Source organism: Heptranchias perlo, chromosome 6, assembly GCF_035084215.1.
Source record: "Heptranchias perlo isolate sHepPer1 chromosome 6, sHepPer1.hap1, whole genome shotgun sequence".
Classification (NCBI taxonomy): domain Eukaryota; kingdom Metazoa; phylum Chordata; class Chondrichthyes; order Hexanchiformes; family Hexanchidae; genus Heptranchias; species Heptranchias perlo.
Genome location: NC_090330.1, coordinates 24613040 through 24639351, shown reverse-complemented (window position 1 = coordinate 24639351; position 26312 = coordinate 24613040). Strand labels below are relative to the sequence as shown.

Here is a 26312-nt window from a genome sequence, read left to right as displayed (position 1 = left end):
CAACATGGATACAGAATTGGCTAAGGGACAGGAAACAGAGTGTAGTGGTGAACAGTTGTTTTTCGGACTGGAGGGAGGTATACAGTGGTGTTCCCCAGGGGTCATTGCTGGAACCACTGCTTTTCTTGATATATATTAATGACTTAGGTGTATAGGGCACAATTTCAAAATTTGCAGATTACATAAAACTTGGAAGGGTAGTAAATAGTGAGGAGCATAGTGATAGACTTCAAGGCAATATAGATAGGTTGGTAGCATGCGCAGAAACGTGGCAGATGAAACTTAACGCAGAAAAAAGAGAAGTGGTACATTTCGGTAGGAAGAACGAGGAGAGGCAATATGAACGTGAGGGCACAACTCTAAAAGGGGTACAGGAACAGAGAGATCTGGGGGTATATGTGCACAAATCATTGAAGGTGGCAGGGCAGATTGAGAAAGCAGTTAAAAAAGCATACGGGATCCTGGGCTTTATAAATAGAGGCATAGATTACAAAAATATGGAAGATATGATGAACCTTTATAAAACACTGGTTCGGCCACAACTGGAGTATTGTGTCCAGTTCTGGGCACCGCACTTTAGGAAAGATGTGAAGGCCTTAGAGAGGGTGCAGAAGAGATTTACTAGAATGATTCGAGGGATGAGTTACGTGGATAGACTGGAGAAGCTGGGGTTGTTCTCCTTGGAACAGAGACGGTTGCGAGGAGATTTGACAGAGGTATTCAAAATCACGAAGGGGCTAGACAGAGTAAATAGAGAGAAACTGTTCCCATTGGCAGAAGGGTCAAGAACCAGAGGACATAGATTTAAGGTGATTGGCAAAAAGAACCAAAGGTGACATGAGGAAAAACTTTTTTATACAGTGAGTGGTTAGGATCTGGAATGCACTGCCTGAGGGGGTGGTGGAGGCAGATTCGATCATGGCCTTCCGTGTTGTAACCTTTCTATGATTCTAAGCAGAAAATTTAGCCTAGGCTGTCTTCCACAGTAAGTTCTTGATCTCAGCAAGGCTGTTTGAGATTGAGCACCTCCTACGCAGTTGGTTCTGAAACAGGATTAATGGAATCTTGGAACTGGGTTACCTTGCTGACCCTTCTTGAAAATTGAGCAACGGGGAAAATAAATTCCATTTTGTGCTCTAAATTTTGGGGAAATTAATTCTAGTTTTAATTAAATGCAATTTGGTTTTAATTCAGTAGATGTTGATCCAAATTGGCCAAAATTTGGGATTGCCTAAATCGTCGTGTCCAACCATTTGAAGCAGGGGGCCAGATCCACATGAAATAAAACGTAGCAGATCAATCAGCATCACTGGAAGAGAAGAAAAACTTAGTGGCTGGAACTCAAATGAAAACAGGACATTTTGGAGAAGCATAGCAGGTTATTAAAGAAAACCTTGAAAGAAAGACTTGCATTTATATAGCTTTTTTCACCGCCTCAGGACGTCCCAAAGCGCTTTACAGTCAATGAAGTATTTTTGAAGTGCAGTCACTGTCATAATATGGGAATGAGGATTATATGATTTGTTTTACTTTATTCTAAGTAAATGAGGACCTTCACTTAAAGGGTGGTGAATCTTTGGAATTCTCTACCCCAGAGGGCTGTGGAGGCTCAGTCATTGAGTACATTCAAAACAGAGATCAATAGATTTCTAGATATTAAAGGCATCAAGGTATATGGGGATGGTGCAGAAAAATGGCGTTGAGGTAGAAGGTCAGCCATGATCTTGTTGAATGGCGTTGCAGGCTCCAGGGGCCGGATGGCCTACTCCTGCTCCTATTTCTTATGTTCTTATGAGAGGTCATAGAATCATAGAATGATACAGCACATTAGGACGTCATTCGGCCCATCGTGTCAGTGCCGCTTCTTTGAAAGAACTATCCAATTAGTCCCACTCCCCTGCCCTTTCCTCATAGCCCTGCAAATTTTTCCCCTTCAAGTATTTATCCAATTCCCTTTTGAAAGTTGCTACTGAACCTGCTTCCCCTGTCCTTTCAGATTCCATAAGTCTTCTCTTCTAAACTATTTAGTATTTTAATGAAATCGATGCAGATTTATACTTGATTAAAATAAAACTTTGCATCAATGACAAAAAGCAAACCTGACACATGCAAACATGCAAAAGGGACTTCTTGGTCGTCGTGTTGCAGATGGCACGTTACGTAGACGCCGTGCTGACGTTCAGTGTGCGTCTGCTTTGAGTGGAAGCGCGCGGAGAGGCAGTTTGGCGGGTCTCGAGACGCGGGCTGAAGTCGTCTACACATCGGACATGAGCCTGTGGGTGGACAAGTACCGGCCGACGGCCCTTAGCAAGCTGGACTACCATAAGGAGCAGGCTAGCCAGCTCCGTAACCTGGTGAGTGGCTGGACCGAACCGGAAGGCTGACCACTGGGTGAGCCCTGGGCCCTCCGGTCTTCGGTCTCCAGGTAACCCCGACGTGTTGTGTTAAACGCCGAGAGAAAACACTGGAGACACTGAGTTTAATGCTGCGGCGTGTGGTCAGGCAGCGAGTTTTAAACCGACTGCATTATTGCTGCAAAAAAAGAAGTCGAGTCATAATCCCATCTATTTGTTGCATTTATTTATCTCTCTTTGCAAAATAAAATCTGCTTCGTTTCTTCCCGTTCCTGTAATTGCTGCATTTGATCACGAACATCTTTAATTTTTTTAACTGAACAAATCTAACTCTATTTTATATTTTAAAGATGTAACTTGAATTAATTTCAGCTCCTTAGGCTTTCTCTTATTTTCCTTTGTCACTTTTCGCTAATCGGATTTTGCTGAGATATTGTTCTGTGGGCGCCTGCGCCATCTGGTAGGGGACCATTCTTGTGAACCTGAACAGTTATGTTTTAGTAAACTGTTTGACAGTAGAGGACTCAGAACCAAGCCCAATACAACCCCCAAATACAGTTTCTAGTAGAGGCCACTGGATTGCAATCGGGATCAGGAACCTCATTTTTTGATTGCAATGCTTAAGAATCTCCACACCAAACTTATAAGAAATTTGCACAGTTGTTGTTTGCATAATAAGTGCATCCACAAGGACACTTTTAATAATGTATTTTCGGAATGTGGGCTTCACTGCCAAGGGCGATATTTATTACCCATCTCTAGTTGCGCTGAGTAACGGTTTAATACAACTGAGGCCTGCTAGGCCACTTCAGAGGGCAGTTAAGAGTCAACCAAGTTCAAAGAGATTAGGTGCCATGGTTTAGGAATCCCCAAAGTGTGCACAGGGATACTACTGCAGATTAACTAAAACATGCAGCTCACTAACACAGACCACTGGCAAGTTTCCTGCTGCTTGTTTATCCAGAACATCATAGATCCATATGGTCTGCCTCCTGCTATCCTAGCAGTTGTAACTAATTTATTTTTCAAGACACTGGTCAGATTTGACCATGAAAAGATCTAAGTTACTTTCCCCTACAACCTCCCATGCTAAGCTATTGCAAAAGCCAATCTGCCTCTCTGTTAAGTAATACTTTTTTACATCCCATCTAAATCTACCCTTTCTTTACTTATACTCTGCTATCCTGTACCAAATCAATTAGTTCTGACTGTTGCTCCACATCTGTGCCTTATTAATTTGGTACAGCAGTACTTCTATCATAACCCCTATCAGTCTTGTGTCCAAAGAGAAGAATTCCAGTTCTGTGAGTCTGTCCTAATGCCTTATCCTCTAGTCTAATAATTCTAGTAGCTCTTCTCTGTGCCTTTTCCAGCTTAGCTATGTAAGTAATAGAAGCAGGAGTAGGCCACATGGCCCCTCAAGCCTGCTCCACCATTTATTAAGATCATAGCTGATCTTTGACCCCAACTCCTATTTCCCGCCCGTTCCCCATATCCTTTGATTCCCCTAGAGTCCAAAAATCTATCAGTCTCCGCCTTGAATATACTCAGTGACTAAGCATCCACAGCCCTCTGAGGTAGAGAATTCCAAAGATTCACAAGCCTCTAAGTGAAGAAATTCCTCCTCATCTCAGTCTTAAATGGCCGACCCCTTATCCTGAGACTATGACCCCTAGTTCTAAACTCTCCAGCCAGGGGAAACAGCCTCTCGGCATCTATCCTATCAAGCCCTCTAAGAATCTTATGTTTCAGTGAGATCACCTCCTTCTTCTAAACTCCAGAGAGTATTGGCCCATTCTACTCAATCTCTCCTCATAGGACAACCCTCTCATCCCAGGAATCAATGCACCCACTCTAAGGCAAGTATATCCTTCCTTAGATAAGGGGACCAAAACGGTACACAATATTACAGGTGCGGTCTCACTAAGGCCCTTTACAATTGTAGCAAGACCTCCTTACTCTTGTACTCCAACCCCCTTGCAATAAAGGCCAACATACCATTTGCTTTCCTAATTGCTTGCTTTACCTGCATGTTAACCTTCTGTGTTTCCTGTATGAGGACACCCAAATCTCTCTGAACACCAACATTTAATAGTTTCTCACCATTTAAAAAATATTCTGTTTTCCATCCTTCCTACCAAAGAGAATAACCTCACATTTCCCCACATTATACTCCATCTGCCATCTTCTTGCCCACTCACTTAACCTGTCTGTATCCCTTTGCAGACTCTGTGTCCTCCTCACAGCTTACTTTCCCACCTAGCTTTGTATCATCAGCAAACTTGGATACATTACATTCAGTCCCTTCATCTAAGTCATTAATATAGATTGTAAATATAGATGTACATCTTCCTGTAGTGAGGGCTCCAGAACTTCACACAATACTCCAGGTACGGCTTTACCATCACTCTAAATAGTGGCAGAATAGTCTCCTTCGATCTATACTCTATTTACCTTTATTTAACCTAACATCCCATTTGCTTTCTTGACAGCGGCAAGTCATATTTTTGCTACCTTGAGGGATTTGTCTAGAATGACTGCCAAATCATTTTCCTAATCCGCCTGTCAGTATTTTCCCCCCAATTAATCCATGAATTCCTCTACTCATTTTGTATCCCTAATTACACGACTTTACACTTGCCTACGTTAAACAGCATTTGCCATCTCCCCAAACAGTTTAAGTTTTCTTGTAGTTCGTTTCCATCTTCCACTGTATTAACGACTCCTGCTAATTTAATGTCATCTGCAAACTTTGAGATAATGGAAGAACTTACATTTATATAGCGTCTTCCTTGCCCAACAAATAGCACTGAGATAAATAACCAGATCATTTGTTTCGTTTATGTTGGCTGAAGAATAGATTTTGTCCAAATTACTGCGAGAACTTCCCTGCTCTTCTTCGAATAATGCCATAGGATCTTTTACATCCATCCAAGAGGGCAGATAGGGCCCCCATTTAACATCTCATCAGAAAAACTGCACCTCCAACAATGCAGCATTCTCCAAGTACTGCACAGAAGTGCGGTTTGAATCCACAACTTTCTGACTAAGAGGGAGCACCTACTGAGATGAAACTACTAATACCCGCTTTACGATCGTTTTATGAAAACATTGAAGAATATCATTCCCACCACTGTGCCCTGTGAGACCCCACTCACCATAAGCTTTTACAGAGAATACCTGTCTTTTACACAGATTTTGTTTTCTATTACCCTGCTGTGATTTGATCCATCCCACTAAACTGCTGCTAATGCCATTCCTGCTAATTCAACTAGTTTTCCATGAGACCTTATCAAAAGCTTTACTAAATTCAAATGGTATGTTGGCCTTGTGAATCTTTGGAATTTTCTACCCCAGAGGGCTGTGAATGCTCAGTCGTTGAGTATATTTAAGACTGAGATCGATAGATGTTTGGACTGTAAGCGAATCAAGGGGTACGGGGATCGGGCAGGAAAGTGGAGTTGAGGTCGAAGATCAGCCATGATCTTATTGAATGGCGGAGCAGGCTCGAAGTGCCGTATGGCCTACTCATGCTCTTATTGCTTATGTTCTTATTCCACATAAACCACATCTACACTATTGCATTTATCTACATCTTAATTACTTTGTCAAAAATTTCTATTAAGTTAGTCTTGTAAATCCATGATGACTCTGATGAATTAGTTTATATCTCCCTAAATGCTCCACCAGCTTGTCCTTGACAATTGATTTTGCAATTTTTCCTCGTACTGATGTGAGACTAATTCATCTATAATTTGCCAGATTCCCTTATAAATAAGGGCAACACATTTGCTGGTCTCCAGTCCTCTGGTACCACTACCTTATCTAAGGAGTCCCTAAATATTTGTATCAGTTGTTCTGCCAGCCCTCTGATGTTCTTATCCTAACTTCCCTCGCAATTTTAAATTCATACACCTGCTTTGCCATTTTAACAGTCCTTTTGAATTGAAAAGTTTTTCTTTCTACTGGCTCTATTATCTGTTGCAGATAACTTACAGTATTTGAATGCCTTCCCTTTATTCCTAATAGCTTTAATTACAATCCCAGGCTAGCTTTTGTCTCCCACTGTTCTTTCTACAACTCCTAGTTACACATACAGCCAATGCTCTCAATGTTTATTATATATTTCATCTTGGGAACACCTTAATACTTAACACAGTATAGTGTTGTACTATTAAATAACTTAAAGATATCCATGGTGTACTAATTACATTGTCGTCATCATAGTCAAAACTAAATAACTCACTGAACTGACCGGGCTGCTGCAGGTAAATAGAACATGAGGCTGTGATCTGTTTACTGTGCACACGTTGATAATACAGCCTGAAAGGAAACAGAAGATCATTTCTGTTGGAAGTTAACATTCCGTTTTGAAAAATAGTTTTTGGTGGTAGAATCTCAATATACCACTCTCTTTAAGAGTTGAAATAGGATCAAGCTTTGTTCTGTTGCTCAACAAAATTGCTTTTGAAAGTAATTACTTTGCAGTGCAACATTCCCCTGAGCTGGAGCCTAGGGTATTGTGATATATCATTCTCTTTGATCACTAGTGGAGTTTTGTGTAATGCCAGAAGAACCATTTAAAGGTTAGTACAGAGTTTGAAGGCATGAATTTCTCCAGCATGACATTTTGCTTCGAGGTCAAGAATGATTTAATCAAAACATTACCTTGTACTTTAGGGGCTAGAATAAAGAAAGAAAACCTTCAGGTACCAGAGATGGCCAGAAGTTAACAATGATCAAGCAATTGTGCCCATTTCCAAAGAAAAAAAATTTACTTGATTGATTACTGTTGTCTGAAGTTTTGTTTCTTTGTTAGTAATCTTTCTCCCTCTTTCCCCTCCCCCAAACATAGAATATGCTCACCCCAAGCCAAGACTACAGATGCTGTATACTCTGGATGCTCTGGCTTCTCCCAGAATTTGTGATGCTACAGTGTATATTCTGGAATAACAACTTGCATTTATATAGTGCCTTTAACGTGGTAAAATGTCCCACAGGAGCATTATCAGACAAAATTTGACAGCGTGCCACATAAAGAGGTATTAGGACAGGTGACCAAAAGCTTGATCAAAGAGGTTGGTTTTAAGGAACAGGCATGATGCAGTGTATTTGCCTGCATTTGCAGCAGTGATCACTGTTTCAGAAGAAGTTAGAACATTTATTGTTCAGCATTTATCACAGCTTAGGATAAGGACATAAGATAACGTAGCTGAGCTTGGCAAACACTCCCACACAAGTGTAACTTGGCTCAGTTTGTAGCACTATCGTCTCCAAGTGGTACGGTGGTAGGTTCTAACCCTTATATAGATGTGAACACACAATCTAGACTGACGCTTGTGTGCAGTATTGAGGGAGCTCTGTATTGTCGGAGGTACGATCTTTCATATGAGTATGCAGTCTTTGGTGTTTGTTCAGTCTCCCGTGGCATTCCAAATGGTTAATTTGAGAATATGGTCTCTCCCTGACCTGTTTTGTCTTGCTATTGCTTTTCTGTCTCTTGCTTCTCTGATTCTGTCACTTTCTTTTATGTTTCTCCCCGTAACTCTTGAAAGGCACTGTATAAATGCAAGTTCTTTCTTTACCACATTTCCATTCCTATCCTTGCCTCTTTCCCTTTGAACTGCCTGCTCAACATTTGTACCCTCCCCTCCCTTAAGCATCAGTCACCTCAGGCTTAACTATCTACCTACTTCTACTTGCTCCCCAAAACACAGGTGGCGAGAGACCGGAGGAACCCCCTCACCCTCAACCAGTTTCCAACCTGCCTTTCCGCCCCATCTTCCCTCAAAATTAAATGATTTTGTAAAAAAAAATCGAATTAGAATGAGGAAAGACACTGTCTATCTGCCTTTTGTTCTCTCTCCTCCGCCCCCCACCCACTTTCATCGATATTAAAAATTATAATCTCTGTCAGACAGGTGTAAACCATTAGCATTGACCTAACTATGAGTGAAACACAGGTAAGGTCATTAGTTGGCTTCAAAATTCAACATTAAACTGCGTCTGCCACCAGCCCAAATAGTCTAATTTCTCTTTTAGCTCGTTTTCTATCTTCCACTGCATTGACCATCCTTGCTATTTTGGTGTGATCCTCAAATTTTTGAGATAAAGAAATAACTTACATTTACATAGCACCTTTCACAACCTCAGGACCCCCCAAAGTGTTTCACTATCTAAGTATAAATTAAGTACTTTTGAAGCCTAGTCAAAACAGTAGTGGAAGCAGAATTGATGATGGATACATATTTGAAAAAGTAAAATTTAAAAAGATTGTGGGGAAAGAGCAGAGGGATGGGACTAACTGTATAGCACTTTCAGAGCAGGCATAGTCAGATGAATGGCCTCCTTCTTTGCTGTAAAACTATGATTTTGCTATCTCCTGACCACTAAAAACAAATGATTTATGGTCTTCTCACTTTCTGTTTGTAGGATTGCTGTGCACAAATTAGCTGCCACTTTAGCCTACATTAACAGTGACTTCAGTTACTGGTCAAAGAATTACCACCCCATTGTATTTATCAAGTGAAACTCAGTGGCTGTTTAGTGACCTTTGCTTTCTTTCTTCCAGGTTCAGTGTGGTGATTTCCCTCATTTGCTGGTGTATGGGCCTTCAGGCTCAGGAAAGAAGACCAGGATAATGTGTTTACTTCGTGAGCTTTATGGTGCGGGAATAGAGAAGCTAAGGATTGAACATCAAACTATAACAGTAAGACCTGATTTGTGTGCTGAAATGTATACTTCAGCAAAATGAAGGTGTTTAGAACCTATGCATAAATTTCATCATTATCGGGAATATAATGGGGAATGCTGTCAGGAGGGAATGACTTATATTCTCTTATATGCATTTTTATGTACTGTGTGTATACATGATGTTTTTAGTTTCACATTATGGTTTTGGGAAAAGTAAGCAAAGGAACATGCTTCTGGGAAAAAAATGAAAGTTATGGAAGGTCCCTTAGAAACAATTATTCATGAAAATATTAATATGTGATGAGTTAGTGACTTCTATTTTTATAACTTCAATCAAATTAGAGCACTGTACATTGATATCTATTTATCTCTCCCAGTCAGCATGATTCTAAATGGAATCTAATGGGCAGCCAATATGATACTTGTTCAAGTGAGTGTTGTGCTTAAAATAATTGTTTTAAATGCTCCCAATTTGTAATCCTGCACACTACCTTCAAGGATCTCAACTGGCAGATTTCCTGCTTCCGTATGCCTATGAAAATCTTAAAATAATTTCATCTCCCTCTGAATGGCGAAGGAATTTCAGTGTGTAATTTATTTTATAATTGGGCAGTTCAAGTTCAAGCTGTGTGCAAATGGATTTTCACTGATACATGGACAGGGATGGAGCAGGAATGTTGATGTTCCTTTCTAATGTCTACTGTTTATCTAAGTGTGACTCTAGTGATTTGTGAGGCTACCTGTAGATCTGTGTTACTTTAGGATTTTGAGGGATTTCTGCTGCTGTTTTAACATTCCTCTGGGCTATCAGACAGCTGCGGAGCAATTTTGCTGTTCCTCCCATGTTGGTGGGGCATTGATTCGTGAGCTGATGACTGAAGATTTAAAGCACCTGGCTGAGCTGTTTGATAAAGGAGGACTCCAGTTATATGAGACTTTACAGAATCAGTTTTGTTTTGAAGGTAGTGATTTTTACCAGTACTAGATTTATCATTGGGGCAGTTGAAAGGCAACAGAAACACACTGCTAGACCGTTGACGCACTGGAAGATTTCTTTCTTTTACTGGAGCAATGAGAAACCAACAGCTTTATTTTACTCCCTTTTTGTTTCAATGAATGTTGAGTTCCAATCAATTAAATCACGATATGGAGACAAATCAAAATATTGATGTTGCGAAGAGCAATGGGAGGCAATATGTGTGGGTCACGCACAACCCATTGAGAAAAAGTCATTTAAAGTGCGCATTGCATTTATCACATCCCTGTATGATTGCAATACTGAAACTCTTCACAGCCCCTCCAGCATTGGGGACGGTCAGGTTGGGAGCCTTTTTACATATTTTCTGGACCTTAAGGTAACTACTTTTAATGAATTGCATCAATAACGGGGATAACAGTTGAATCCAACAATCTGAACTTTTTTCTTTGGATCCTGGTAGAGGTCAACTTATTGATGCTATTATACACTATACAGCATTGTATACTAGTTGAATGGTTCCAGGTTCAATAACCAGCTAGTCCTGACAGGTTGTGGATGATAACCTAATCTGAAAAATTATTTACTCCATGTCTGGCAGGATAAATTCTTTCAAATTTGGGTTCCTTTTCTTGAATACTGTGAGTAACGAGCCACTTCTAGGCATGTCAAACTTTCCAGATGCGCACTGGTGACAGTAGGATTATGGAGTTAAAAAATCTTTACATGAGGAAACTATTATTTTGCCCTTTTTATTCCCCCTCCACCATGCTGCCTCCCTACCAAGCAAAGGTTTGCAAACCCCTCTGTATTCCTTTACAATGGTCCTGCTGTGGCTTGGGAAATTTTGCAGCCAGGTGATGAGAGCAGTTTCTTTCCTCTCTGAGCACACCACCCGGATTGAGTGACAAATAGGGCCATAGTGCAAAATAAAACTAAGATAACTAGCAATCTTAAAAAGACAAGTCTAAAGGCATAGTGTCTTAATGCACGGAGCATTCGCAATAAGCTAGATGAATTAACAGCGCGGATAGATATTAACGGTTATGATATAGTTGCGACTACTGGAGACATGGCTGCAGGGTGACCAAGGATGGGAACTGAACATCCAGGGGTATTCAAAATTTAGGAAGGTCAGGCAAAAAGGGAAAGGAGGTGGGGTAGCGTTGTTAGTAAAGGAGGAAATCAATGCAATAGTGAGGAAGGATATTGGCTCCAAAAATCACGATGTGGAATCTGTATGGGTGGAGCTAAGAAACACCAAGGGGCAGAAAACGTTGGTGGTGGTTGTCCAAAGGCCCCCAAACAGTAGTGGAGATGTAGGAGAGGGTATTAAACAGGAAATAAGAGACGCATGCAAGTAGGGTGCAACTTTAATCATGGGTGACTTTAATCTACATATAGATTGGTCAAACCAAATTAGCAATAATACTGTGGGGGAGGAATTCCTGGAGTGTGTACGTGATGGTTTTCTAGACCAATATGTTGAGGAACCAACTAGAGAACAGGCGATGCTAGACTGGGTATTGTGCAATGAGAAAGGATTAATTAACAATCTTGTTGTGCGGGGTCCCTTAGGGAAGAGCGACCATAACATGATAGAATTCCTCCATTAAGATGGAGAGCAAAGTAGTTGAATCCGAAACTAGGGTCCTGAATCTAAATAAAGGAAATTATGAAAGTATGATGTGCGAGTTGGCTATGATAGATTGGGGAACTTTACTAAAAGGGATGACGGTGGATAGGCAATGGCTAATAATTAAAGAACGTGTGCAGGAATTACAACAATTATTCATTCCTGTCTGGCGCAAAAATAAAACAGGAAAGGTGGCTCAACCGTGGCTTATAAAAGAAATTAGGGATAGTATTAGATCCAAAGAGGAGGCATGTAAAATTGCCAGAAAAAGCGGCAAGCCTGAGGATTGGGAGCAGTTTAGAATTCAGCAAAGGAGGACAAAGAGATTGATTAAGAGGGGAAAAATAGAGTATGAGAGTAAACTGGCAGGGAACATAAAAACTGACTGTAAAAGCTTCTATAAATATGTCAAGAGAAAAAGATTAGTGAAGACAAATGTAGGTCCCTTACAGTCAGAAATGGGGGAAATTATAATGGGGAACAAAGAAATGGCAGAACAATTAAACACATACTTTGGTTCTGTCTTCACAAAGGAGGACACAAATAACCTCCCAGAAATGTTAAGGAACCAAGAGTCTTATGAGAGGGAGGAACTGAAGGAAACCAGTATTAGTAAAAAAAATAGTGCTAGGGAAATTAATGGGGCTAAAGGCTGACAGAGAGTAGGAATAAACGGGTCTTTTTCCGGGTGGCAGACAGTGACTAGTGGGGTACGGCAGGGATCAGTGCTTGGGCCCCAGCTGTTCACGATATTTATCAATGATTTGGATGAGGGAACTAAATGTAACATTTCCAAGTTTGCAGACGACACAAAGCTGGGGTGGAAAGTGAGCTGTGAGGAGGATGCAAAGAGGCTCGAATGTGATTTAGACAAGTTGGGTGAGTGGGCAAGAACATGGCAGATGCAGTATAACGTGGATAAATGCGAGGTTATCCACTTTGGTTGTAAAAACAGAAAGGCAGATTATTATCTGAATGGTGATAGATTGGGAAAAGGGGAGGTACAATGAGACCTGGGTGTCCTTGTACACCAGTCGCTGAAAGCGAGCATTCAGGTGCAGCAAGCAGTTGGGAAGGCGAATGGTATGTTGGCCTTCATTGCAAGAGGATTTGAGCACAGGAGCAGGGATGTCTTACTGCAGTTATACAGGGTCTTGGTGAGACCACATCTGGAGTATTGTGTGCAGTTTTGGTCTCCTTATCTGAGGAAGGATGTCATTGTCATGGAGGGAGTGCAACGAAGGTTTACCAGACTGATTCCTGGGATGGCAGGACTGATGTATGAGGAGAGATTGGGTCAACTAGGCCTATGGTCACTAGAGTTTAGAAGAATGAGAGGTGATCTCATGGAAACGTATAAAATTCTAACAGGACTAGACAGACTAGGTGCAGGGAGGATGTTCCCGATGGCTGGGGAGTCCAGAAGCAGGGGTCACAGTCTCATCTTACGGGGTATGCCATTTAGAAGCGAGATGAGGAGAAATTTCTTCACTCAGAGGGTGGTGAACCTGTGGAATTCTCTACCACAGAAGGCAGTGGAGGCCAAGTCATTAGATGTATTCAAGAAGGAGATAGATATATTTCTTAATGCTAAAGGGATCAAGGAATATGGGGAAAAAGCGGGAACAGGGTACTGAGTTAGACGATCAGCCACGATCATTTTGAATGGCAGAGCAGGCCCAAAGGGCAAATGGCCTACTTTTGCTCCTATTTTCTATGTTTCTATGTATCTACTTAGCTTCTTCAGTGCTCTTTATCAAACATTCTCCAGTCAGGAATTTTATTCACCTAATGTAGGTATTTTTGGAGCATCAGTTTTTTGTGATTGGCAACTGCAGTCTGAATGCAGTCTATTGACAAATGGTCAGTACTCCATAGAATGAATATAAGAACATGAGAAATAGGAGCAGCAGTAGGCCATACGGCCCCTCGAGCCTGCTCCACCATTCAGATCATGGCTGATTTTCAATCCCAACTCCACTTTCCCGCCCAATCCCCATATCCCTTGATCCGCTTAGAGTCTAAAAATCTATCGAACTCAACGACTGAGCATCCACAGCCCTCTGGGGTAGAGAATTTCAAATATTCACGACCCTCTGAGTGAAGAAATTCCTCCTCATCTCAGTCCTAAATGTCCGACCCCTTATCCTGAGACTATGTCCCCTAGTTCTAGACTCTCCAGACAGGGGAAACATCCTCTCAGCATCTACCCTGTCAAGCCCTCTCAGAATCTTATATGTTTCAAGGAAATCACCTCATTCTTCTAAACTTCAGAAAGTATAGCTCAATCTTTCCTCACAGGACAACCCTCTCATCCCAGACGTCAATCTAGTGAACCTTCATTGCACCACCTGTAAGGCAAGTATATCCTTCTTTGGTAAGGAGACCAAAACTGCACACAGTACTCCAGGTGTGGTCTCACCAAAACCCTATACAATTACTCTTGTATTCCAACTCCTTGCACTAAGGGCCACCGTACCATTTGCCTTCCTAATTGCTTGCTGTACCTGCATGTTTCTGTGTTCGTGTACAAGGACACCTAAATCCCTGTGAACACCAACACTTAATAGTTTCTCACCATTTAAAAAATATTCCGTTTTTCCATTCTTCCTACCAAAGTGAATAACCTCACATTTTCCCACATTATACTCCATCTGCCACCTTCTTGCCCACTCACTTAACCCGTTTATATCCCTTTGCAGACTCTTTGCGTCCTCCTCACAGCTTACTTTCCCACCTAGCTTTGTATCGTCAGCAAACTTGGATACATTACACTTGGTCCCTTCATCTAAGTCATTAATATGGACTGTAAATAGCTGAGGCCCAAGTACCGATCCCTGCGGCACTCCACTAGTTACAACCTGCCAACCCGAAAATAACCTGTTTATTCCTACTCTCTGTTTCCTGTCCGTAAACTGATCCTCTATCCATGCTAATATATTACCCCCAATCCCAGGAGCCCTAATCTTGTGTAGCAACCTCTTATGTGACATCTTATCGAATGCCTTTTGAAACTCCAAATATACTACATCCACTGGTTCCCCCTTATCTACCCTGGTAGTTACACCCTCAAAAATACTCTAATAGATTTGTCGAACATGATTTCCCTTTCATAAAACCGTGTTGACTCTGTCTAATATTATGATTTTCTAAGTGCCCTGTTACTACATCCTTAATAATAGATTCCAGCATTTTCTCTACTACTGACGTCAGGCTAACTGACCTGTAGTTCCCTGTTTACTCTCTCCCTCCTTTCTTGAATAGCGGGGTTACATTTGCTACCTTCCAATCCATGGAGACCATTCTAGAATCTCTGCAGCCATCTCTTTTAAAACCCTAGGATGTAGGCCATCAGGTCCAGGGGATTTTGATCCCATTAATTTTTTCTAAAACTTTTTCTTTACTAATCTTAATTACTTTAAGTTCCTCCTTCTCATTAGATCCTTGGTTCCCCACTATTTCTAGTATGTTCTTTGTGTCTTCTACTGTGAAGACAGATATAAAATATTTGTTTAACTTCCCTGCCATTTCCTTATTCCCCATTATAATTTCTCCTGTCTCTGCCTCTGAGGGGACCCACTTATGGGAATGCTGTGATGCTGAGGCCATGGAAATGTCATAGTGGAAAGTAACCAGTCTGTAGAAGGATTGCTTTTGAGAGAGAGAGACAGATTTGTTCTTTTGCTAGGAGACAAGAACCCATTGAACTTGATTTTTGTTGTGAGAAATTACACTCATGTGCCATGTTCACTACAATTAAGGTTAAACTGGAAATGATATCCAGTTTTGTGAGAAAATCTGGGACATTCCTGTATTTCTAATATTTTGCATGTTGGGAGTTTGTGTACCACGTGTCTGCTATATAAAACAGTAATTGCAAATGCTTTGATTTGTTTTATTGAGAAATGATTGTGTTCTAAAATCATCTGGGGTCATGATGAACATTTCCACACACTTGGCTTTTATTTTAAAATCAGATAAACTTGGTATGTGTGTGTAGTATAGAAATTTCAGACATAAATTATTTGAATTTGAGTCGATGAAGAAGAGGTGTTAACTGAAAAATATACTTCACCATGTCGAAACTGCATAATCCGCTTGTTTTTATGGGAGTGGGGAACGAAACCACTTACTATCTTTATCTTCTGCGATTCGAATGCAAACTTGTTATGAAAAGACTGAGTAGTACATTTTTATATTCTGCTTTCTAACTCTAGGATACAGAAATGGATACAAAGCTTGATAGTATTATCTAGGATTTGGGGCTACTTATTAATAGAACTTTTTTTTAAAAACTCTGCCAATGAATTGATTGCAGTGTAACAACATAAGATTGGTTAATCAAATCAGCATGAATGCTATTAATATTGTAGATCCTCACTGTGCTTTACTGTGCATCTTTACAGACACCATCCAAAAAGAAACTGGAAATAAGCACAATAGCAAGCAACTATCATCTTGAAGTTAATGCGAGGTAAGTTCTTCCAAAGCATGAGAATTGTATTTAATCTTCAATTTTAAGTGTGTGTTTGTCAATCTAAAAAGGTGGAACAGTGTTAGTAATTTGAAAACTTTTGCTTTACATTTCAAATGTCAATTGAAAGAATGTGTTTCCTCCACACTGACAATATGAGGCCAATTTTCCTCTGTGCCTGAGGTATGCCTATTTCCCAGGTGTAAAACAGGAAAAAAGGTAGAGACCTGTTATGCTGCCCACTTTGTGCTTCACTCACATTTTCAGTGTATCTCCAGGGTGTGGGTGGAGTGCTCTCACCTCTCAGATGGCTGTATGTAAATGATGTACACATTGGAGTACTTCCCATGTCACATCCTGGGACCAAATGCTGCAGCATCCACTGAAAGTGGGGGCTTTGGAGGTTATATACAATATACTAAATTGAAAGAAGTACAAGTAAATCGCGGTTTCACCTGGAAGGCATGTTTGGGGCCATGAATGGTGGGAGGGGAGGAGGTGAAAGGGCAAGTGTTGCATCTCCTGCGCTTGCATGGGAAGGTGCCATGAGGAGGAGAGTGGGTGTTGGGGGTGATGGAAGAGTGGACCAGGGTGTCGTGGAGGGAACGGTCCCTTCGGAAGCCTTCAAATTGGGGAATCTGAGAAAAGGCTGCCATTAACCTCCTTTCACCTCCAAACAACTAAATACTTCCTTTTGTAGGCTTCCCAGTCCTGGTGTAGCAGTCCACTCATCTCACCACATTTTGATGCATGCCTAATCTCAGGGGTGTTCCTATGCAGGGGAATGCTATTGATCTGAACCTAAACCTGAACATGTGGATGAGTTTGGATGCTTTTGAGCAAATGTATTTTTTGCACATTCCACCCATCTTATACTCTGACAGAGAGGGGAAGAGGAAAATTAGGCCCTAAATCTCAAGTTTGTTTCTTTGAACATCACTATAATGGAAGTATGACATTTCCAATCCCCACATACTGTCCTTGGAACCTGACTGCTTTCATGCTTACTTTAGTGGGTTTTTTTTGTTGCAGTGGCCTCATGAAAAACTCTATTGAATCTCCCATCACTCTTTCAGTTCTTTTATGGTCCTTTACAATCACCAGAGAAAGAGACATGTCTGTTTTCTGGACTAGATTTGTACCCAAGTGTGTAGGGCAAAATGCACTGAGGAGTACAATGTTTCACTTTGTATCTCTAGAATATTATTAGAAAGCCATTTTGCACTGCCTTTATCTTTTTAATGATTAGTCATGCAAGTGAGCGACGACGGTGCTTGGGAATGGAACACTTTTTTTTGCTTTTGGCACACAGTGTGAATATCCCAGTTCAGATATGTATAGCAGTGCTAAATGCAAGGTGTAAATGTAGAGTGGCATCATCATTGTTCTGGAATGAGGATTACTGAAACATGCAGTAGGTGGAAAATTTTCCTACTTGATTGTTGATACCCCACTATTTTGCCGAAGGTGTCTGTGCTTCTTGCAACCACCGCGGTCACTTTTGTGAGATGTCTAACATTATAATAAACATCAGTAGCAACATTCTAATGATATGCCACCTAATTTTTAAAAAAGCAGGCTATGTTCCACTTCAATTTCTCAGGAGCTGCACACCAAGCTGTACTGGTATGAATTTTTCCATTTCCCAGACCAACCATCCTTATGACCCCTCTGACTAACTTGTTCAATTAGTATTAAAATATGAACAGTTTTGTGCTATTAATCCCAGCCAACTAGGAAATGGATCGAGACTGTCTAAACCAGATTTGCATGGGGCCCCTAGAGTTAGCAAAAAGAAATTGTTTTGTGCCATCAGTCTGGGCTGGATTCAAACTCAGGTCCTGGAGGATGTGTTTTAACCCACTTGCCACCTTGTTTTATTTCCTCTCTGCACAGTGACACAGATAACAATTGTAATATTTTTATGCTTATTTTATATTGGTTCTTTGACATATCTGACACCTACGGAATTGCTACTGACCTATTATGCATTTTTAGATTTAATTTTTCAACCAAATTAATATGTGCATGACACTCAAAGGAAATTAAATATGTTTTATTCCACTCCTCTGGTGACTCAACTGAGCTTATCTAGTAAGTAAATGAGTCATACAAACCCTAATCTCAGCCAGGATGGTGCTACAATTTGCATCAGAACCCCTGGGCTTGGGAGGAGAAAAATCAGCCTGAGTTCCTGCTCCTGATCACTATCCAGTGACCCTTCACGGATGTGGATATGAGTCAGATCACATCTTGGCTGTGATGTTTCCATCTCATGATCAAATAGCCTACTGATGCTTGCTGTCAAAGATCATGGGAATAATGGCTACTTGGGTGGAATATTGGAGAGCAGCTGTGAAATTGTGTATCCCAGCTAGAAATATATATATTTCAATCCAGATTTGACTCACCTCATGCATCCCCCACTGTCTGTTATTTCCAACTTAACAAAGCATATCAAAATTCTAGATTTATGCTTCTATTGCAGTGATGCTGGGAACAGTGACCGAGTGGTTATTCAAGAACTGATTAAGACAGTAGCACAGTCTCAACAGCTTGAGACAAGTACACAGCGAGACTTCAAAGGTAGGAGGCTATACAATTCTGAGAGACTGGAAAAATAATCTAATATAATATATGGATATCACAATTTAAAAAGCACTGTGTACCCTTATTACATAGAAGTAATAACTTGTTTAACTTTTTGGAAAATAGAACTTTTATTTATCTAGAATAAAATGCCCAGAACTAACCTCTGCTGATTTATCACAGTGAACACAATTTTCAATAATACGTAAAACTAAAAGAGCTGTCTAAAGTTTAAACATTGTTCCTTTAGTGCTAAGGTATGTTTTGGCTTCAGAGATTCCATTACATTTTGAACCATAGTGTTAGCCAATACTTTGAATCTCAAAAGCTAGCTTGGCCAAACCTGACAGAATAGTAAAACATGTTATAATAGTGGTAATTCCAGACCTTGGTGCTCTTTATATACACATAATGTATGGAAAGAAGCTAAGCAACTAATGAAATGTTCTAATTTTTATTGGTTCTGACAGTTGTATTGCTGACAGAAGTTGACAGACTAACAAAAGATGCCCAGCATGCACTGAGGAGGACAATGGAAAAGTACATGTCTACCTGTAGATTAATCCTTTGCTGTAACTCAACATCAAAAGTCATTCCTCCTATTCGTAGCCGATGTCTTGCAGTGCGAGTCTCTGCACCCAGCATTGAGGAAGTAGGTCTATTTGTCCTGATGAAATTTTAGCTTTCTAGTTGTCGGTGAATTGTTGATTAAACCATCTATTAAGTTTTTTTAAAATTGAAGTTTGCAGGTATGTATTTCAGTCATGCTACATTTCATTTAATGATTTGCAACTTCACATATTATGTATTGGGTTATTGACACTGTTTTAGTTAGTGAAGACACTCTAGTAAGAGACAACAAGTATGAGACCATGGTCATGAAAGTAGTTATGCCAGAGAAGTGCTATGGCAGGGGGGGAAATGCTCTTACCGATTGTTTCCCAGCTGATTATTTAACTGTTTCTCTGTGAAGACTCCTTAACAATCAGCAGAAATTGGGGAATTGCATGGCAGAACTTTTATCCTTTAAACTTCAGTAATACACCAGCATTGTAACTTTGGTCCAGTAATTACCAAAGTAGTTCAAACTAAATGTTGTTTTTCACCAAAGACATTCAATATCCCAGTTACAAGATGACTGTTCTGACCCTTTCAGTGGCACTCCAAGTACTTCTATTATGTTTGGGACAGTTGTGTAAAAGACTTAACACAAATGGTAACATTTAACTGCCTATCATAGTAGAATAATAAAACTGAATCAGTGTAAAATAATTCTAGGTGGCTTGAAGGACTGTTATTTAATCGCAAGGATTCATTTTAGTTAGAAGGTTCACCTGCATCTCCCTCATGCTGCAATACATGCCAACCAAGGTGCAATGTTGTAGGTACTGTTCACTGGGAATCACATGGATACTGCTCAAACATATATTGGGCAGCCATATAAAGTATTTGGCATACTGTCTAGGCTTACTAGACCTACCAGTGAAAAGACTTAACAGGCTGTATCACCCGATTCTTTTTGCATTCTTAATCCTAATTTCTTGAATTCTACTTCCTTGGCACCAAGTGTTTTGTTGATATGTACCAATGTGACCTGATCTTTCCCTAGCTGCTTTGGAGAAGCATGCGTAATGCTGGGAAAGGTTGATCTTTAAGGATGAGTATCATAGTGTTTAATAACTCTACCTACATTCTGTGACTTGGGTTTGAACCTAACTCAAATGTAAAAAGGAGAAAGGTGCCTCTTGAAAGTCTGCTTCTTTATCTTGGATGTCAATCACAATAGAGAACTTCTCTTGAATTGCTATTTAATACAGTTATAAGTAGGGTACATGGGACATAAATATGACACCTTTGTGTATGGATTGTTGTAAGGTGGTAAGATAGGAAAATTAAGGGAACCACATGACCAAAAAGTACTTCTTTCAATCACTTGGTGCAAAATATTAAAAATATTCCATCCTTCTGCACCACACTTTAATAAAAACATGTACAACTAAGACCGAGAGAACTCAATGGTATAACCATAATAACGGTACTCGCTTCACATCTTGATGGTTGGGGTTCAAATCTCAAAGTTATCGGTCAATGATTTGAGCCTCTGATCTGATTTTTTAAAAAACTGATCTCACATTGTCTTCAGTCATAAAGCTGCTTTCTGTCAACTTTAGTGAATTCTGTGCCTCCAATCTCCTAACTGAATGAGAACAAGTATTCATATCCTGGCTTACATATTGGCAAGGAGAAGCGAGGACTGTAAATTAAGTGACAGTTAAGGTGCATTTATAGTACAACTATAGAGTTGGTGAGAGTGAGAATAAAATGACAGTACAAAATCAAAAAATGATTACACACCTGTTATAGCTTTTTTTTGTTCTATAAACTTCAGAAAATCTATTCAGCTGAGAGAGAATTTTCACTTTTACCACCAGGCAGTAACGGATTGGCTGGCTGTTTTACACTATGCCCATTGAAGTCAATAGAAACGAAAATCGGGCAGTGTGTAATCAATCTGTCCTGTTTTCTCACACACAGCTTCTCTTTTTTTCACTTTTTTTAAAAAAGAAATTTCTTCAAATAATTTTGAAAAACTTCTCAGCAGTGACTGCTAGAATATTCCATCAGTATATCTTGTTAAGTGGTACTAATGGATCCTGGGAAATTGGGCAGACTCTTCAAATCATGCTATGAGATCTTTTGTGTCTACCTGAAAAGGCAGATATGGTGTCAGTTTAATATCTCATTGGAAAGACTAGAGAAACTAGAACTCTTTTCATTAGAGCATAGACTGTTAACAGGAGATCTGATGCAGGTATTCTAAGTTAAGGGTTTTTGATAAGGTACAAAAGGGAAAAAACTATTTCTGCTTGGCGACCAGTCATTAATGAGGGAGGGAGTATAAATTTTTGTGCTTTGGAGTGTCCTGAAGTCTTGAAAGATGCTATATGAATGAAAATTTGTTCTTTGAATGTGGTTGATTCTTAATTGCCTTTTGAAATGGCCCAGCAAGCCACTCAGTTGTAAAATCTCGCTACGAAAAGTCATAATAAGAATAAAAGCAGATGGACCACCCGGCATCGGACACGACAAAGGCAAACCAAGCCCAGTCGACCCTGCAAAGTCCTCCTCACTAACATCTGGGGACTTGTACCAAAATTAGGAGAGCTGTCCCACAGACTAGTCAAGCAACAGCCTGACATACCCATACTCACAGAATCATACCTTTCAGCCAACGTCCTAGACTCTTCCATCACCATCCCTGGGTATGTCCTGTCCCACCGACAGGACAGACCCACCAGAGGTGGCGGTACAGTGATATACAGTCAGGAGGGAATGGCCCTGGGAGTCCTCAACATTGACTCCGGACCCCATGAAATCTCATGGCATCAGGTCAAACATGGGCAAGGAAACCTCCTGCTGATTACCACCTACCGCCCTCCCTCAACTGATGAATCAGTCCTCCTCCACGTTGAGCACCACTTGGAGAAAGCACTGAGGGTAGCAAGGGCACAGAATGTACTCTGGGTGGGGGACTTCAATGTCCATCACCAAGAGTGGCTCGGTAGCACCACGACTGACTGAGCTGGCCGAGTCCTGAAGGACATAGCTGCCAGACTGGGCCTGCGGCAGGTGGTGAGCGAACCAACATGAGGGAAAAACCTACTTGACCTCATCCTCACCAATCTACCTGTCGCAGATGCATCTGTCCATGACAGTATTGGTAGGAGTGACCACCACACAGTGCTTGTGGAGTCGAAGTCCCGTCTTCATACTGAGGACATCATCTAACGTGTTGTGTGGCACTACCACCGTGCTAAATGGGATAGATTCAGAACAGATCTAGCCAGTCTTCAGCCAATTCGATTCCCTCCACGTGATATCAAGAAACGGCTGAGTGCACTGGATACAACAAAGGCTATGGGCCTCGACAACATCCCGGCTGTAGTGCCGTCGACAGTGCTATCAAGCGGCACTTACTCACCAATAACCTGCTCACCGATGCTCAGTTTGGGTTCCGCCAGGACCACTCGGCTCCAGACCTCATTACAGCCTTGGTCCAAACACAGACAAAAGAGCTGAATTCCAGAGGTGAGGTGAGAGTGAATGCCCTTGACATCAAGGCAGCATTTGACTGAGTGTGGCACCAAGGAGCCCTAGTAAAATTGAAGTCGCTGGAAATTAGGGGGAAAACTCTCCAGTGGCTGGAGTCATACCTAGCACAAAGGAAGATGGTAGTGGTTGTTGGAGGCCAATCATTTCAGCCTCAGGACATTGCTGCAGGAGTTCCTCAGGGCAGATGGTTCCTAGGCTCAACCTTCTTCAGCTGCTTCATCAATGACATTCCCTCCATCATAAGGTCAGAAATGGAGATGTTTGCTGATGATTGCACAGTGTTCCGTTCCATTCTCAACCCCTCAAATAATGAAGCAATCCGTGCCCGCATGCAGCAAGACCTGGACAACGTCCAGGCTGGGGCTGTTAAGTGGCAAGTAACATTTGCACCAGACAAGTGCCAGGCAATGACCATCTCCAACAAGAGAGAATCTAACCACCTCCCCTTGACATCCCCCACCATCAACATCCTTGGGGTCACCATTGACCAGAAACTTAACTGGACCAGCCACGTAAATACTGTGGCTGCAAGAGCAGATCAGAGGCTGGGTATTCTGCGGCGAGTGACTCACCTCCTGATTCCCCAAAGCCTTTCCACCATCTACAAGGCACAAGTCAGGAGTGTGATGAAAAACTCTCCACTTGCCTGGATGAGTGCAGCTCCAATAACACTCGAAGCTCGACACCATCCAGGACAAAGCAGCCCGCTTGATTGGCACCCCATCCGCCACCCTAAACATTTACTCCCTCCACCACCGGTGCACAGTGGCTGCAGTGAGTACCACCCACAGGGTGCACTGCAGCAACTCGCCACGGCTTCTTCGACAGCACCTCCCAAATCCACGACCTCTACCACCTAGAAGGACAAGGGCAGCAGGCACATGGGAACACCACCACCTGCACATTCCCCTCCAAGTCACACACCATCCCGACTTGGAAATATATCGCCGTTCCTTCATCGTCGCTGGGTCAAAATCCTGGAACTCCCTACCTAACAGCACTGTGGTTCAAGAAGGCGGCGCACCACCACCTTTTCAAGGGAAATTAGGGATGGGCAATAAATGCTGACCTTGCCAGCGACGCCCACATCCCATGAACAAATTTTTTAAAAAACACGTTTGAGACTGAATTTAATATGTAACAGATTTATATTTCATAGTTTCACAGAATAATGGATGGCCATGGAATTCTATCCCCAAAGCACCAGTAAAAATCCCAGAATACCATTTAATAAAATGGAATTTGACATTCAGTCATTGTAAATCAGTTGCCCAAATGTTATCACCTAGATGGCAGAAACATCCCTATTATTAAACAGCAAAACCTCTAACTCGCAGTCTGCTAGCATTCAAAAAGAGAAGACTATACCAAAGATGTCAACATGTCAACATCCCTTGTATAATCCCATTATTAGCATTCCCCTTTAAATACCCATGAAGTAGTGGTGTAAAATGGTATCTGAACAAAACTTTGGAAAGGTGCTGACCTGAATAATGAAGTTGCAGAATTTTCTGTTTTGTGAAGTATTGTCTAAATTTAGGCCAATATGCAAGAGTTACTATCTCAGCTTGTTTGTCCCCAGATCTGTCATGTGCTAAGTGGAGTTTGCAAGAAAGAGGGTCTCGTACTTCCTCAAGAACTGGCTCGGAAAATTGCAGAAAAATCCAGTCGCAATCTTAGAAAAGCACTGCTTATGTGTGAAGCCTGCAGGGTTCAACAGTAAGTAACAGATGAAATTGATTTTTTAAAAATTTATTCTCTGGGTATGACAGTCACTGGCAAGACCAGGATTTTATTGCCCATCCCTAATTGCCCTTGAGAAGGTAGTGATTTATTTATTTAACTAAATTCAAATTCTTAAACTGCCATGTGGGATTTGGACTCCTGTTATCTGGATTACTACTCCAGTAACACAAACTACTACACTACCATACCCTTCATACTGTACTCTGAGAATTCATGTACTTTGATATTTTCCCAATTTTCATTACGCAAAGTAATTTGAAAACAATTTTCTTAAAATGCCATTAGCTATTGTGCAACAGTGGAAATTCAAATTTTAATCTTAAAATATAGAAGAGTGATGTTAGATAGCAACTGAAGTTTCAGGTTCACAGTAGCAAAATTGAAAATGCATAAATTTCTGAGTTTTCCCCACTTCCAGGTGCTGTGCACTAGTCTCTTTTTTTTTAAAAAAAAAGGGAACTATGTGCAAGAATATCTAGATTGTCTTAGTTTTTCTTGACCTGTAAATATTTTTATGCTGTTTAGATATCCATTTTCAGCAGATCAGGATATTCCTGAGACAGACTGGGAAATATACCTCCGAGAAACTGCTAATGCTATTGTCAGCCAGCAAACACCACAAAGGTAAGCCTCTTGGAATTTTCTTTTTCTGCCATCAAAAGTGGAGTGATTTATATTTATATTATTACTTTGCCTGCAATCTATTAGATGAGTTACCACCTCCAATGATACAACTGCTTTATCAGATTTTTGTAAAAATGTAAATTACTTCCTCTCATCAGATCCTTTATTTCTTTCAAAACTGAATCAGATAGAGCTAATGGTTGACCATTCAATCCTAGGCTCAATTTGGTGTTTGAACTCCCCTTTCCTCTGAGAGAATTTCACTTGCTCTTAGCTAGGCCACCAAAGTCAGCATTTGAGACTACGTAAGATGAGACAAAATAGGCAGAAATAGTTATGCTCTGTGAAAAGTTCCACGCACCAGCTAATATGGAGGCTCATTATTGGGGGTCACAGATAGTAAAAGGGTGGCAGTGAACGTGAGTAAACATAATGGTGTGGGGGAAACTGTCTAAGGTAGTGTACACCAAGCCAAATGTGAGATTAAGAGGGGTAACCAGAATTGGGTTTTAAGGAGGGTCTTAAAAGAGGAGGAGAAGAAGAGAGGTATATGGAAGGGAATTCTTGATAGTGAGACCAATGGTGGTGTGAAGGGAGGGATGCAACAGAGGTTGGAGTTAGTTGGGGGGGGTGGGGGGTGTAGGGCTGGAGGACATAAGAGAGATAGGGAGGAGTGAAGCCATAGATGAATTTAAATACTAAGATGACAATTTTAAATTTGAAGCATTGGGAGACCTGGAGCCTATGTAGGTCAGTGAAGATGAGAGTAATGGGCAAGGGAACTTGGTACAGGTTAGGATACGAGCAGCAGAGTTTTGAATTAGCTGATTTTTAGAGGCTGGAAAGTGGCAGACTGGCCAGGAGAGCATTAGACTTGAGTTATACTCCCAGCTACATGTACTGTCTCAAAAACAACAACATGCATTTATATAGTGCCTTTAACATAGTAAAATGACTATAAAATCAATAAATGTAAGAGGGTAGAGGCTTGAGGTGAGAGGGATTGCCTGTTGAACAACAAGCTTTTTCTGGATCCACTCCAGGAATGCGTGGGAAGTGCTAGAAGACCACCCTCACATATAGGAACAAAATTCAAGTCTTGGATAG

General features: G+C 41.0%; 1 protein-coding gene across 1 annotated transcript in view; it reads left to right on the top strand.

Moving 5' to 3' along the window:
• The first annotated feature begins 2183 nt into the window (after positions 1-2183).
• rfc3 (replication factor C (activator 1) 3) overlaps positions 2184-26312 on the top strand; it is a 28479-nt gene continuing 4350 nt past the window's right edge. Inside the window, exons 1-7 of the mRNA XM_067985396.1 lie at positions 2184-2354; positions 8926-9063; positions 16066-16133; positions 18622-18719; positions 19193-19374; positions 24418-24554; positions 25107-25205. Coding sequence (XP_067841497.1) covers positions 2268-2354; positions 8926-9063; positions 16066-16133; positions 18622-18719; positions 19193-19374; positions 24418-24554; positions 25107-25205 — 809 coding nt within the window. The 5' untranslated portion in view covers positions 2184-2267. The remainder of the gene's footprint in view (positions 2355-8925; positions 9064-16065; positions 16134-18621; positions 18720-19192; positions 19375-24417; positions 24555-25106; positions 25206-26312) is intronic.